Source organism: Rhinichthys klamathensis, unplaced genomic scaffold, assembly GCF_029890125.1.
Source record: "Rhinichthys klamathensis goyatoka isolate OS25496 unplaced genomic scaffold, OSU_Roscu_1.1 h1tg000126l_1, whole genome shotgun sequence".
NCBI lineage: Eukaryota > Metazoa > Chordata > Actinopteri > Cypriniformes > Leuciscidae > Rhinichthys > Rhinichthys klamathensis.
Window position 1 is genome coordinate 847,185 of NW_026606663.1, and position 13,559 is coordinate 860,743.

Below are 13,559 nucleotides of genomic sequence, written 5' to 3' on the forward strand. Positions count from 1 at the left end.
AAGTAGCATAGCAGAGATCACCTCAGACATCATGATGGCACATATCAAAGCTATATGAGCGAGTTCCTCACAGCATGACTTTGTTATACAGCTATACAGAGGCGAATATATGGGATGTATGGGGAATAATGAGCTCATTGGAAGTTAACATGTCTATGTTCAAAGGTTTTCGATGCACCTGCTTTGAACATAGTTGCATTAGGCTGAATCCATGCTGGTTTCTCAGAAGGACAGTTAGGAGGGGATGTTAATATAATGGATGTTTTAATTTAGCCGTTATGACACAGCTAGAGCTTGTGCAATCTGCATGATGTGTCCCAAGTTAGATGGTAATTGTTTTAAATGCCATGCCAGAGAGGAATAATCTGGAGTAAATAAGTTACATGTGACAGGGTTTAGAGAGCTGTGAATTGCTCTACTTGCTCACCCTCATGTTACCCACACGTCAACGGTTTGAATATTTCACATCCATAATAATCAAAAATGTTGTGGTATGCAGGGGCAAAGCTAACAACAAATAATTCACATTTGCATGGCAAACATCAGCCTAAAATATCATTCTATACCAGACAGGTTGTATGTTACCTGCGTATTATAAATGTTTGTTTATATGCCTGTGGGTTGAACTTTCAGCAAAAGGTGCACCTGAGGCATAGGTTAGGGCTGACATTGAAATGTTATGAAAACAAATCTTACATTAGTAATCTTATAAGTTTCAAAGATATTGCTACCAGGGGTTTCTCTAATTCAGATATGCGTCAAATGTTTGACAAGTCACTTCATCCTATATTCACCGCAGTTCATATAATTACTGAAAGAACAAAAAGATTGTCATGAAAAAACAAACTAACATCATGTGTCAAAAGCAGGCCTGTGCTTGTCACTGGCCTAGTTTTGATTGCTTTGGCTGGCATTTCTTGTCTTCTGACAGTGTGCGATTGCTGTAACGATTAAACATCTCACTGGGTTTGAGTGACATTCAAATTACCATTGTGTTTGCCATGCAAATAGCCTGTATCGGCTTATCTGTGATGGATCGGCTAGTGGAGCGATTGAGAAAGTGCCGAATATTAACCAAATCTCCCGACAGGATGCACTGTCTACATTCACTTGGACACGGGACTGGCACAGCATTTCTGAGCTGGTAAGACAGAGAATGATGCAGTAATCACAAACCCTCAGTGATGGACTAGCATGACTACCATTATTAGTGTGGCTGTCCTTTGAGACTCACAAACCCTGAATAGCTGTGACAGAGCCTCATTACAACGAGCTGAGTGGTGTAAAGCGTCAGCTGTTCTTGGTTTTACCCGCTGATGAGCAAGAGATGTGATGGGATTTGTCTCAGAAACCCCATTAAACATGTATTTTCAGTGATTGGATCACTATCAGATAGAACCTGACTACATACGACTCCATGAGAGCAAATTTTGAGTTTTATGGCTTCTATTCATGTGGTTCTCAACCTTTTTGACTTCAAGACCCTCCTTTGTCCAAGACAATATTCGAAGGCCCTCACATCAGGGGCGGAGGAAGGGGATGGCTTCTGGGGCTCCAGCCCCGAATCTTTTAGGTTTCTTAAGTGTTGAAGAAAAAAATAGAGTTTTCGATACATATCTATACTGAAATATTTAAAACGGTTCAATACCGCTATTCCTCAGTATTGGTACACCGATACCAGCTGCGCTTTATCTCTCTTCATCTTAAGAGTTTACAGACGTATGAGATGTTTATAGCGGCTGTGGAGGATGATCAGATATTTATTTTAATTTTTATTATTAACTTGTTTACGTCACTCAAATAGCGCGCTTGGAGAAACTGGCAGCCATGCAACAGACAAATGACCAATCCTGAGACGCATTCTACCAGCACGGTTTCCAGGCCGAGAACAGTTTGTAATCGGGCCGAGTTGAACCAAGCTCAAGTCAAAACATAACTGGAACCATTCTTTACTGGACTTAATACCGTTCAGTCCGACGGTGGAAAAGCGGCTCAAAGTTTCAAGTCTTTACGACTTACGGTTTGGTCAGCCCGATCACTTTTAGGGGAGAATGCTGATCCTTGGAAAATGTGACAATTACAATAGGGTTTCAGCGCTACGCGCTTGAACCCCAAATAATACGTTTTATTTGTATAGCTCCTTTCCAGTGCTCAAGGACGCTTTAACATGTAACAAGGATAACACCAATAGGGTAGACAATGATGACAAATAAAACAACAAAACAAACAAAAATAATTAGTAGGTTAGAGTAACAGAACACAGAACAGTCAAAGAGCATTATAGAGAAAAGGCAGCATACAGCAGAATAGAATCAAGCACAACGGAATACAGGACACAACTCAAGAATGACAACATTCAGAAAATAAGTGAGTTTTGAGTAATGATTAAACATTTGTGCAGGATTTAGGCTAAGCAAGCCAACTAATTGGCTAGCGATAAGCTAAGCCAACACGTATCTTGCAAAACATAAGCCAATTTAAAAAAAAGAAAGAACAAGAAATGTATAATTTCATAATCTTTAGTTAGCTTAAGCTATTATTTATAAACCATATATGGCCATAATAACATAGTTCAGATGCAGTGCATCAGGTGATTTTCTAGGATTTTTGTAATCAGGCACTGAATAACTTACCCATTTAAGGTTCTCTCAGGCAATGGAATCGTTTTGGGGTCTTATTTAGAATGGACAGACTGAAACCGTAAACCCAAAAGACTTTTAGGAATTTTCTTAAAAAAGAAAATCCTTTTGATATGTCCCCTCCAAGCCTCCTGTTTCAATTGGAAATGCATCAACACAGAAAATGGCATTTTCAAAAAAGCAATTTTCCTAGGGTCTTTTAAAGTCTGAATGCACTAGTAGAGACACAATGGAAGGCAAGATGTAGATGCATTCCAGTTTAAGAATATCCATGTACTATTCTGATACAAAACATAAATTTATGCCAGTCATAAAAAGGGCCAGAGGAACTTACTTTCTGGATCTGCAGGCCTTGCTGGGGCCTAAGGCTGGGTTTAGGGGCCAGGCTGGAAGAGTTGAGGTTGTAGTTTTTCTGGCTACGAGTCTCTTTCAAGTGTGCCTGGAGCTTTTCTCTCCTTCTCCTATAGGGGGCAACATAATTAGAGAACAATTCAAAATATGGGGTATTCATTTACACAAAAACATATGAGCAGACTCATTCGCATGCAAACACATCACCCATCATCTGTAAGAATATTCTCTGACAGTCAAGACAGCCCATATTATTTTCCTTGGAGATAAAATAATTACTGGTGCACTTAAATGTCACTACATCATTGTTTGATTTTTCTTCTGTCAGTTCGCTCACTCGTATCATGCGTTTTATTGAAATTGCTTCAGGAGCTCCTACTTACAGTCAGTTGCTTGACTCAACTCATGGGTGAAATATGGATATATATACTCAACCGCATGGAACAGATCTAATGTGGCTATTATTACCCCCTATTTATGCCTACAAAAGGCAGTATTTTAAAGCATATACACTCTCTCAAGGCTGTTCTAAAGGTAGGAGTTTTAATTATTCTGTTTCCTAGGATATCTAAATTTGGCCAAATTCTAAGGCAGCATCACATGCAACTTTTGCAGCAGTAGTTCTCAATCTTTTTGACTCCAAGGCCGCCCATTGTCCACAATAATATCTGAAGCCCCCCTAGTCCAAGCTTTTTAGGCCCCTAGCTCGTTTTAACCAATGCATTTACATGACTCAAGAAAAGGATAAATATATATATTTTTTTAATAACAACTTCTGTTAAAATATTTTAAAGCTTGGAATACCTAAAATGTCTTGACACCACACTTAAAAAATTAGGCGTCCTCATATATGCAGTTTTTCCAAGACAAGGCAATTTTTTTTTTTATAAATCAATAAATACATTTTTATTTAAGTATGAGTTTATTTTATTCAATAAAAAATGAAATGCAATTAAATAGCATAATTAGAAAATTGCACAATATGCCTAGCAACAGCAAACTACTGTTGAATTCAAGTGGCAATTTTTTTTATTTTTTTTTGTTCTATGATGGTTAGGATGTTTTCTTAGAAGGTAGCTGCCTATGTAGCACCAGCGCCAGCACATTCAAAGCAGGCCGAAGCATGCCATAGGCCAAAAATGTTTTAATTCATCCCTGTTGAAAAGGTGGCCAGTAGAGCTGTGGGTGCTTTTATGAGAAAGTAATTATGTCCCCAACTCCAGTCATTATGTTTCTGGGTTCCATAGCAGTCGCTCTTTACTTTAGCTTGTTATATTGTGCCCTTCTTTCAAATGATATGCTCTGGGGAACAGCTCAAGCTTTGATTAATTCTGAGGTCCACTCACTTGTTCCGACAGTAGAGTGCCATGCAGAGGGTGCCTAGAAAGCTGATCCCCATGGCAATACATGTGATAGACATCACTTGTCTTTTGTACACCTCCTTGCTCTCTGTTGGGACGAAACAAACAAGGGCAAGAAAACAAGAAAAGACATGAGAAAAACATTCGCTGTTATACAAAAAGCAATATCCTAGCACTTATGCAGATGCATTTAGGGGAAACACTGTCAATGAATGCAGCACATTAAGAAATATTTGTTGCTGCAATTGAGGTGGCCAGGAATAAGAGAATAAAACATGGCTTACAAAATGCTAGTTTGCAATGTAGCAAGTCGTGCAACTGAATCACTGAAAAGAGGCGAGTAATAGACAAAGTTTTTTTTTTTTTTTTTTGTAGGATGGATTGCAGAGGACAAGTGCTAAAACCTAAATGGACACTATTAAGTGTGAAAAATATCAGCTGTCATTTCTCATATGAAAGAGTAAATCACGCTTGTCTTCACAACTGTTAATAGGCAATCAATCAGATTATACTCAGACACAACACTCTACAAGAGCTGCCACTAACTTCACATTGTAATGAATGTGTCGTCGACTACATGAGTGTGAGTGTGACTAGAATTCAAACAATCATATGAGCTTTCCAAGGTCATACTCAAAGAAATGTTAACCTCGCATATACAATTAAAGTCACCATGAATTCAAAATGGACAATTCTCTTTTTTTCAATGGAATATTGAAGTTAAATGAATTATGCGTGAATATCTTTTTTTTTTAAATTCATGTTCCCTCGTAATCTTTAATCAAAATAACTTTACTCCGTCTTGCGGCAACATCTCATCTCTTCTCAGATGTGTTCACTGGCGTGAGGACAACCTGTCACTCACATGAGATTAAAGAAATAGCATAAAGATCCAATCAATGCCAGACAGACAAAATCAAGTCTACATTTTTTTTCTAATTTAAGAAGCCGTTTCACTGAGATATACATCACAATATAAGGAAGAACAGATCGTAACCTCCATTTCATACCAACTTTACCAGGCTAGTCATCATGGTCACCCAAAGTAATATTGTACTCCCTTAAGGTAAGTCAGTTTACTTCGTAGCCATTTTGGTAACGTCTTCTGACAGTCATTTCATATGTAAGAAATAGGCGTACCAGTACAGCTTGACACTAAAAAAAGACTATTAGTCAAGATTGTTTCAATAATGTATGATTTCAAGTCAGTAATAAAATCTGACAAAATGTACATGAAATTTGGTTATTTTGCTCAAATCATGGCATATAAATATAATATTTATATTCTACTTTATTTCAGCTATATTTCAATTAACTACCACAATTTTTAACAGTTTTAGTTTTCAAAACAACACTGTTGTAAGGTGGGACCCCTCATATCGACTTTACTCGTTCATATTTCTATGGGTGGTCCTTCACCTCCCCCTTAAACTGTCTCAAGATACAAAAATAAAATCTCCAAATGTTCAGAGGTTCATAAGTCCATTAACTTGCAGAAAAGATCAATAAATGAGAGTGTAAATCCTTGTGAAGCCAATCACGCTTTATTCAGTTTTCTCTCCTGCTTTAATTATTAATTCATCGTCATGCTTTACAAATTGACTTATTCCCATGCCATTATGGCCACCATCACATAATTAAAGTGACTGGAAACCATGGGATGAATTATAAAAAAGGGAAGAGGAAAGATAAAAGGAGGTGGGATGTATTAGCATCCTCTCTTCATTTTGTGCACTCTCCTACACATTACCTCATCCTCTTCCACATATCATTGATCCTCTTAAAGAGAAGAGAGTGATGGGCAGTGAAAGTGGGGTGTTATGTTAATTTATGCCCATATACTTTTACACATATCATCAATCCTTTTGAAATTTCTAAGTTTAAACATGTCTCTGTACAATGAAAAACTAAATAGTATGTTGTTAGTAGTTAGTTTATTTCAAATATGGTAAGCAGTGCAGGGGTATGAGAAGCCCCACCGTGAATAATCATACACTTGCTTCTCATTAAGGCACCCACAGATAGAAAATATAACCAAGAGAACAAAACTTGCATCCTACCAATATCACCCACTGCACTCTGCATACTTAACTGTGAAATTGAAGAACACTCAAAAAAGTTTGTGCCTTTTGTTTAGATTTACAAATTTCAATTGTATAGTAAAATTCCATCAAATGGAACTGAATAATCCTTACATATTATTCATATAATTAATTACGAATTTTTACACATTTTGTATAAATCTTTATGGAACAAGGGAATGGACCATTAATTCATTAATTAAATGAGTATGAATCACATAAACTGAAATGGTCCATTTCCTTGTTCCATTCATATTTATATATGTTTTATTAAGCTCTATTTTTTTTTTTACTCAGAATTTTTTTATCCAAAATATGAATAATATGTCATTATTATTCAATTCAATTTGATGGAATTTTACTGTACAATTAAAATTCATAAATCTTAAAAACAGGCTGAAATATTTTTTTGAGTGAACAAGTTGAATTATATATATATATATATATATATATATATATATATATATATATATATATATATATATATATATATATATATATATATATATATATATATATTTGGTTTCTTGAGCACCAAATCAATAAATTCAATAAATGCACATTGTACCCAAAACGCTACCAGAGACACCCCTAAATACATACATACATGCATACATACATGTACATACATAAATAAATAAATAAATAGTCATTTTATGAGTTCTTTTTCAAACAATTCAGATTTCCCTCCATTATCAGTCGGTTCTAGTTTGATTTGGAAGTCTCGAGTGACCGCAATGTAGCAGCATCTGTTTGCTGATATTCTATTTATCTTTACAATTTACTACATATAGCAAACTCCATAAACGGAGCGTGTGTAAGGCTAGGCAAAGCTTAGTCTTCCACTGGCCACGGACTTGAGACTAGCCTGGAATATTTTCATTCAAACCACTGACTGCTGCTGCTTCTGATTGCCTTTAGAGGTAAAAGCTGCCCATAACTGCTGGTTTAGGATCAGTTTTCTCCGTAAGAATAACACTGGTGAAACAGATTTGGTGTTTGCGATCTTGAGAGCGTCAAAGGTAACTATTTACAATGTGTTTTTGCAGCATTGCAATGCAGCCAATCAAAACATATCTGTTGATTTCTTCAACGCAATGGCCAATTAGACGTATTTCATAATTCGCTCACATCGCAAAACGCTGGGGTTTTTGTCCAGTGCTGAGTATAACAAAGAAAGTGTAGACATTATGTAGGCTAAAGAGATTCACAGTGCAGTCAGCTTTATTGATTATAGTAGTTTGCTGCATTAGGTAAGGCAATGGTTATTTATTATTCGAATTGGTTGCCATGCCAAATCACGCATACAATATGACTGCTTTTCTTTTAAAATGATAGTGGTTTGTAAATGTAGACGCTTTAATGACTTTAATCTTCGGGAGCATTTATGCTGGAATGTGAGGGTTGTTGCTAGGTGACACGTAACTTTGACCTATTTCATGACATTCTATTTAAATGTGTTTTTAAAGAGGAAGCGCATCTCCTTAGCCTTACCCTGGAGTTGGTTCACTCTCCACCTACTGTATGGCCAACTCATCTACTTTTTTGGTTTTCTGACCTGTCAGGCCTGAGATTAAACAGAAGTATGTTTTTTTCAGAGGTTACAGTTGTAAGTTAAGCATGTTTGAATGTAAGTGTGTCCTAAGTTTGCACTTTTAAGAGGGGAAGGTGCTGTGCCCTGGCTGGCAGAGGTGCCATGAGCTAGCCATGCCCGACTGATAACCATGGTTGAACTGGATAATGATTGAGAGACCTGGCATTTCAGTGGCGCAGGCATCTGAAAGATACATCAAAGGCTTCAACCCTTCACATGCACACACAACTTGAACACTTATAATCAACCTCGAATAACAGTGTTTCACTTAAGATTGCCATAACCTTCACAGAGAATACAGGATTTCATTTTTTTTTCTCAGATTTAAAAAACAAAAAAAAACAAAAACAAAAAAAAAAACAGTCTTTTAAGTGCGAAACCTTGTGTCTTATTTACAAAATACTCACAGTCCAGCATATAATGTATTTCTGTAAATTAATTATTCTTTTCAGAGCAAACATGCATCCTTTCTATAAATTAGGCTTATTATAAAATACACACTACAGTATTTGCCAAGCATAATTAACATCTTACTATAAACTTTGCAAATATTATTTAGAAGAGACATTTGCGTATATTTTAATATTACGTTGTAATCATGGCAGCATTAATTCATACAATTATGGAGAAGATCACTATAACCAGGCATATATCCAGACATGCTGTGGTCAAAAATCATGCTGTACAATCCTGAGGCATTCTATATCCAAAATATAGAAAATTGTCAATTGCACAGTGCAAACAACAGCTAGCACTAATTTATTATAGGCTTCTTTGAGTTGTTACCTGATTTGAATAATTCCTTTAGTGCAAAAGGTCTGAAAACATTTCAGACAGCACAGGCAAACCAATATTAGCATTCTTAGTGAATTCCCATAGAATTGACCCAGAAGCAGTAAATATGTAGAACATGCATCTGTATCACATGACTGAATTGCAAAATGGTTTCTTAATTTAACATACAGAGTCTACAGTATTACAATCCCAAACTGTCAGTTCAGAGCTCTTTTATTTTTAATAAAACATAAAAAAAAAAAAAAAATTAAACTTAACACTTAAGCAAATACTGGTCAGAATTATTTTTATTATTTTAAAATTCATAAACTCACAAGTTCTGACTTATTTCCAGGTCTGTAGCAATCATTTTAACAATTCAAAACTACAATTCAACAAATTTCCATTATCAGCCCCTAATACATTTTTTTTTCTTTTCAAATTGTCCCAGGATCCCCATTTTATTCTATACATTTACTTCTGTCTTCTCTATGTGCCCCATGCTCACTAACGGGAAAGCCAAGCACAGTCTGTGGTCTTAAAAAGGATTGGAGGAATCACTCTACACTCTTTTATCAATGTAGTCCACTCTTTGCCGTTGCTGCTAAGAGGAAGTGAAACTGTCTATACATGTATCATTCTGAGCTCTGAGCGTGCACATGGAAACTATCAAACCATCACACAAAGGCTTAAACAAGCTGTCATGCTGAGTCCTACAGCTGTGTGAGATAAAGCAGTGCATGAAAGCACATCTCAGCCTTCTCAATCTTCTTTTTAAGATGGCAGAATCAAAACACTTAGGTCCTGACTCAAGTGACACACTTCATGTGGTTTTGTGGCTTACATTTGTGCATATTCATGACATCTAAGACTGGAGTGCCCCCCTTTTCGTTCAATGACTCAGAATTCGACAGACAGACAGACAATCAGATGCAGAGACAGATAGACAGGTGGATAGATACAGACAGATAGACAGGTGGATAGATACAGACAGACAGATAGACAGATAGACAGATAGATAGATAGATAGATAGATAGATAGATAGATAGATAGATAGATAGATAGATAGATAGATAGATAGATAGATAGATAGATAGATAGACACTATCCGCTCTCAATCAGGAACCTTTTGGAAGAGGTGTGCTATAGGCCTCAACAATGGAAATTGGAAATCAACGCGAACAAAATCCATCTGCCTGTTACCCTCACTCACCCATCGATCTACAGCTCTGGGAATCTACCAAGCTCTATGATCAAAATACTGATAGCCATTTCTCACTCTAAGGCACGAGATGATGTCACATTAAAGTCATAATCTGAAGCTATTTTTTTAGGTTATGTGATGCAAAGCAGATCATTGTGTATTTGAGCAAAAAATACATATTACATATTGCATATTATTTTACAGAACTCAACTTTTAGCCTACAGGTGTGAGTTCAAATGTATAACATTTTTATTAAACACATTATGTGGTAAAGACACTGAGACTGTTACCTCAAAAACTGTGCCAACAAAATGAATTCACTCTCACTGTCTCCTGTCACTGTCCTTTCAACATTTCAATGCCGTTTCCAAGGAGACCAAAGAGCATTCGAATTCTGCAGTGGAATGCAGGTGAGTGATTGGAGGAGAGGAGATATTAGTTTGAGAGCAAATGAAAGGTAGTTAGTTGACACCTATGATCTCAACAGTGTGCATTTATAATTTGCTCTCTGTTACTAATCTCTGACCACACACTAGACTAAGGGCACAGGGTGGTTATTTGATTCTAAACTAGTTTAATTGCATGTCTCTGCACAAAATTCTCGTCCTGTCAAATGTGAATGAAGCAGTCTTATGGTTCAAATATTACATCTCCTCAAATGTGAAACCCATTTGTGATGACTCTGGGGGTATCTTTATAGAAGCTGTTTGTTGTGAGTCAAGAAGGGAAAACAACATTTTGGCCCACATACAGTGCACAGTCAAAAGAGATAACAGGAACATTCACATTCAAACACATGCAATAAAAAGAGAAGCACGACTGCACAAAGCAGATACACAGCCACCTCGGCTCATATAAACTCTCTAAGCATGATTCATCGCTGTGCCAATAAGAAAGTGCTTTCTTTTTCTTACCCATGAACTCAATGCCCAAGTGATCCACTGCTCCAGCGAAGATAGAAGAGGGCAGCGGTGAAGGAGGAGGGAGGGAGAAAAAAGAGGAGAGAGAAAAAGTAGATGTAAAAAAACACTCATTGTTTGCATTCTATTCTCATAGCAAATACAGTTATAGTGGGTTACTATTATACGAAAGAGCCTTGCGACAGTGTACAACGTCTCATGTTTATCTCATGTGAAGCAACACTGTGGCTGAAATGTTACGCAAGTTTCCCATTCAACATCTGCAGATAAAACATTACCATAAACTGCTTTCATCTCTATTGTGGATCAATATCTGCAGTTCATTCGCAACCTCTTGATATTCAATTCATGAAGCATTTCTTTGCTTTGGATCAGAACGAGGATCAGCAGGTACACCAGCACTGCACAAATCAAATTACTTTATTCATTTATATATTTTTTGCCCTGTTATCCTTAAAACTATATAAATGAACTTGAGTAAAATTAAGCAAGATAAGAATTGTTTTCATAGAATATATTTTGTATTTCCCCCCTATCACATTGGCAAATTGTTTTTAAGTATGAATTAACTATTATAAATGATTTAAGTGTAAATCTAACCAAAATATTTAAGTCTAATATAACACAACTTAACTTAATTCAGTAATAATAATAATTTATACTACTACTACTAATACTAATAAATGCCAAAAATAATTTGTTAATACCTTATATTATTATTTACTTTATAATATTAATTTTACTTTAGGCAAAATACTTTTGAAGGAAATTTAGATATTCGTGTAAGACCCACACTAAAAATACTTATTAAGAAATAGATTTTTGGAGTAAGGTACTGATTTGAAAAATATTTAGGATGCTAGTTTATGTATTAAGTATGATCACTGATTTCATGACATTATTGCCTCTGCCCCAAACAAAGAGATTTAGCATATTCTAATGCTTCCTGTAAATCAAACCTCAGGAATGCATCTTCATTCTGCCAGAGAATTCCCAGGAGCTGAGGGAATAGAAGCTGTGCTCCATCAGGTATGCTCTGTCGCAGATCTAGGAGTGTATGACATTTATTTTTGCCTCTCTTTAATGCAGTGGAGTAAACAGTATGAAGTCAGAGTATACGACTGTATCTCTTGTGGATCTGTGAATGTGTTGACAGCGATGCTCTTAAATTAAGACACATATAGATACCATTTCTGCTTTCTTTGGTCAGACTTTAGTTCATTTCCTATTTATGATAACATAATTTTCTCCTACTCCTCAGCATGCCATTAAATTGGACTAATTTGACTGTCTGAGACTTAAGATGACTGTAAAAGGCTTTTCAATATTGCTTCAAGTGTGAATATTTTAATACCTCCCACCTGAAACAGAAGTCTGACAGGAAAATGATGGCATAGTTAAATTTAGAAGGGAAAGGTAGTTGCAGTCAAGATGTATGTGTGTTGGTGCCCTTGGGAGTCTTTGTTTGGGAATGCCAAGAAACTCATCAAATTCCCTTCAGAATCTCCTCAAAAACTGTCAGCATCCACAACAGAAATAAACATAACCTGTGGGCTTGCAACTCTCTATAACATAACATCGTGAGCGGTCCAAGTGAGATGCTCTCCCATCCATAACAAACACTTTCTTGGCTTTCTTGCATCGTTGGCTCCGTGCCAACAATTCTGACCTATCCAGGAAAAGTAAGGGAGCGATATGGCTGGAGTGTATAGCGGTAACTGTGCCTTTATGTCATAACGTAAGCAAAGACAGACTGTAAGGCAGGTGCAGACTGTGGGGTTTCAAGCCCATTTACTTCCCCTATTCAAACGCACACATGCAGACTGAGCCAAAAATAAGACCTTCTACCTGTCTGGAGCTGCTTGTTTAAAGCTATGAGCCTTTGGGGACATTTTCTCATTCTAAACTGCCCTCAAAACAACCAAGGACTCAAACACCCTAATTGCACACCTTCTGTTACTGGCAACTCAGAATAAATGCCTAGCCACTTGAGTAAACGTAAAGAGTCATGTTTTACCAAAAGTGGCTCATATATTACAGTTCTCAAGCTAATTTTACATACTGCTCAGTTTCTCAGATGAGATGAGTTGTGTCCCTGAGACAGGGACAAAGACAGACAAGGCTACTGACGCTTCACTTATTGTCCTTGAGAAAGAAAAAAAAACACTTATTAAATTGCCTCAGGTTTCACAAGAAATGTGCCTAAAATTGTGCCTACTGTCCCCTGAAGTCGACCAGGGACAAGGGCTATATGAAACATTAATCTACTGAATGAGACTGTTTCATGTATTTATCTGTCCTACAATGGAGAAGTTTAAACACTCTTTCTGGAACTAGGCAGTATCTGTCTCTCTATCAAGGAGAAGTGGGGTGATTGTGCTCGCTTTTTCTAAATGTAATTGCACCCGATAGCCTTGTAATGCCTTGTAAATCCTGAGGCTTAGTGCTATTGAGAATGAGAAGGTGACGTCACGCGTATCACTCCGCGTTGCATTGTGGGAAGGATTCACCATCTTGGTAGGATACGCTATCCGTTGTCAATGGTTACTTCGACCGTGAGACCGAGAGAAATAGCGACAGAGAGAGAGAGCAGCTTGATATTTGTTTGTATATTTGCGATAATGCACAGTTTC

General features: G+C 36.7%; 1 protein-coding gene across 1 annotated transcript in view; it reads right to left on the reverse strand.

The window, feature by feature from the left end:
* LOC130089131 (pro-neuregulin-3, membrane-bound isoform) overlaps positions 1-13,559 on the reverse strand; it is a gene marked incomplete at its 5' end in the record, with an annotated part of 132,232 nt that overhangs the window by 26,695 nt on the left and 91,978 nt on the right. Inside the window, 3 exons of the mRNA XM_056256257.1 lie at positions 2,974-3,100; positions 4,337-4,439; positions 10,921-10,947. Of these exons, the coding sequence (XP_056112232.1) occupies positions 2,974-3,100; positions 4,337-4,439; positions 10,921-10,947 (257 nt within the window). The remainder of the gene's footprint in view (positions 1-2,973; positions 3,101-4,336; positions 4,440-10,920; positions 10,948-13,559) is intronic.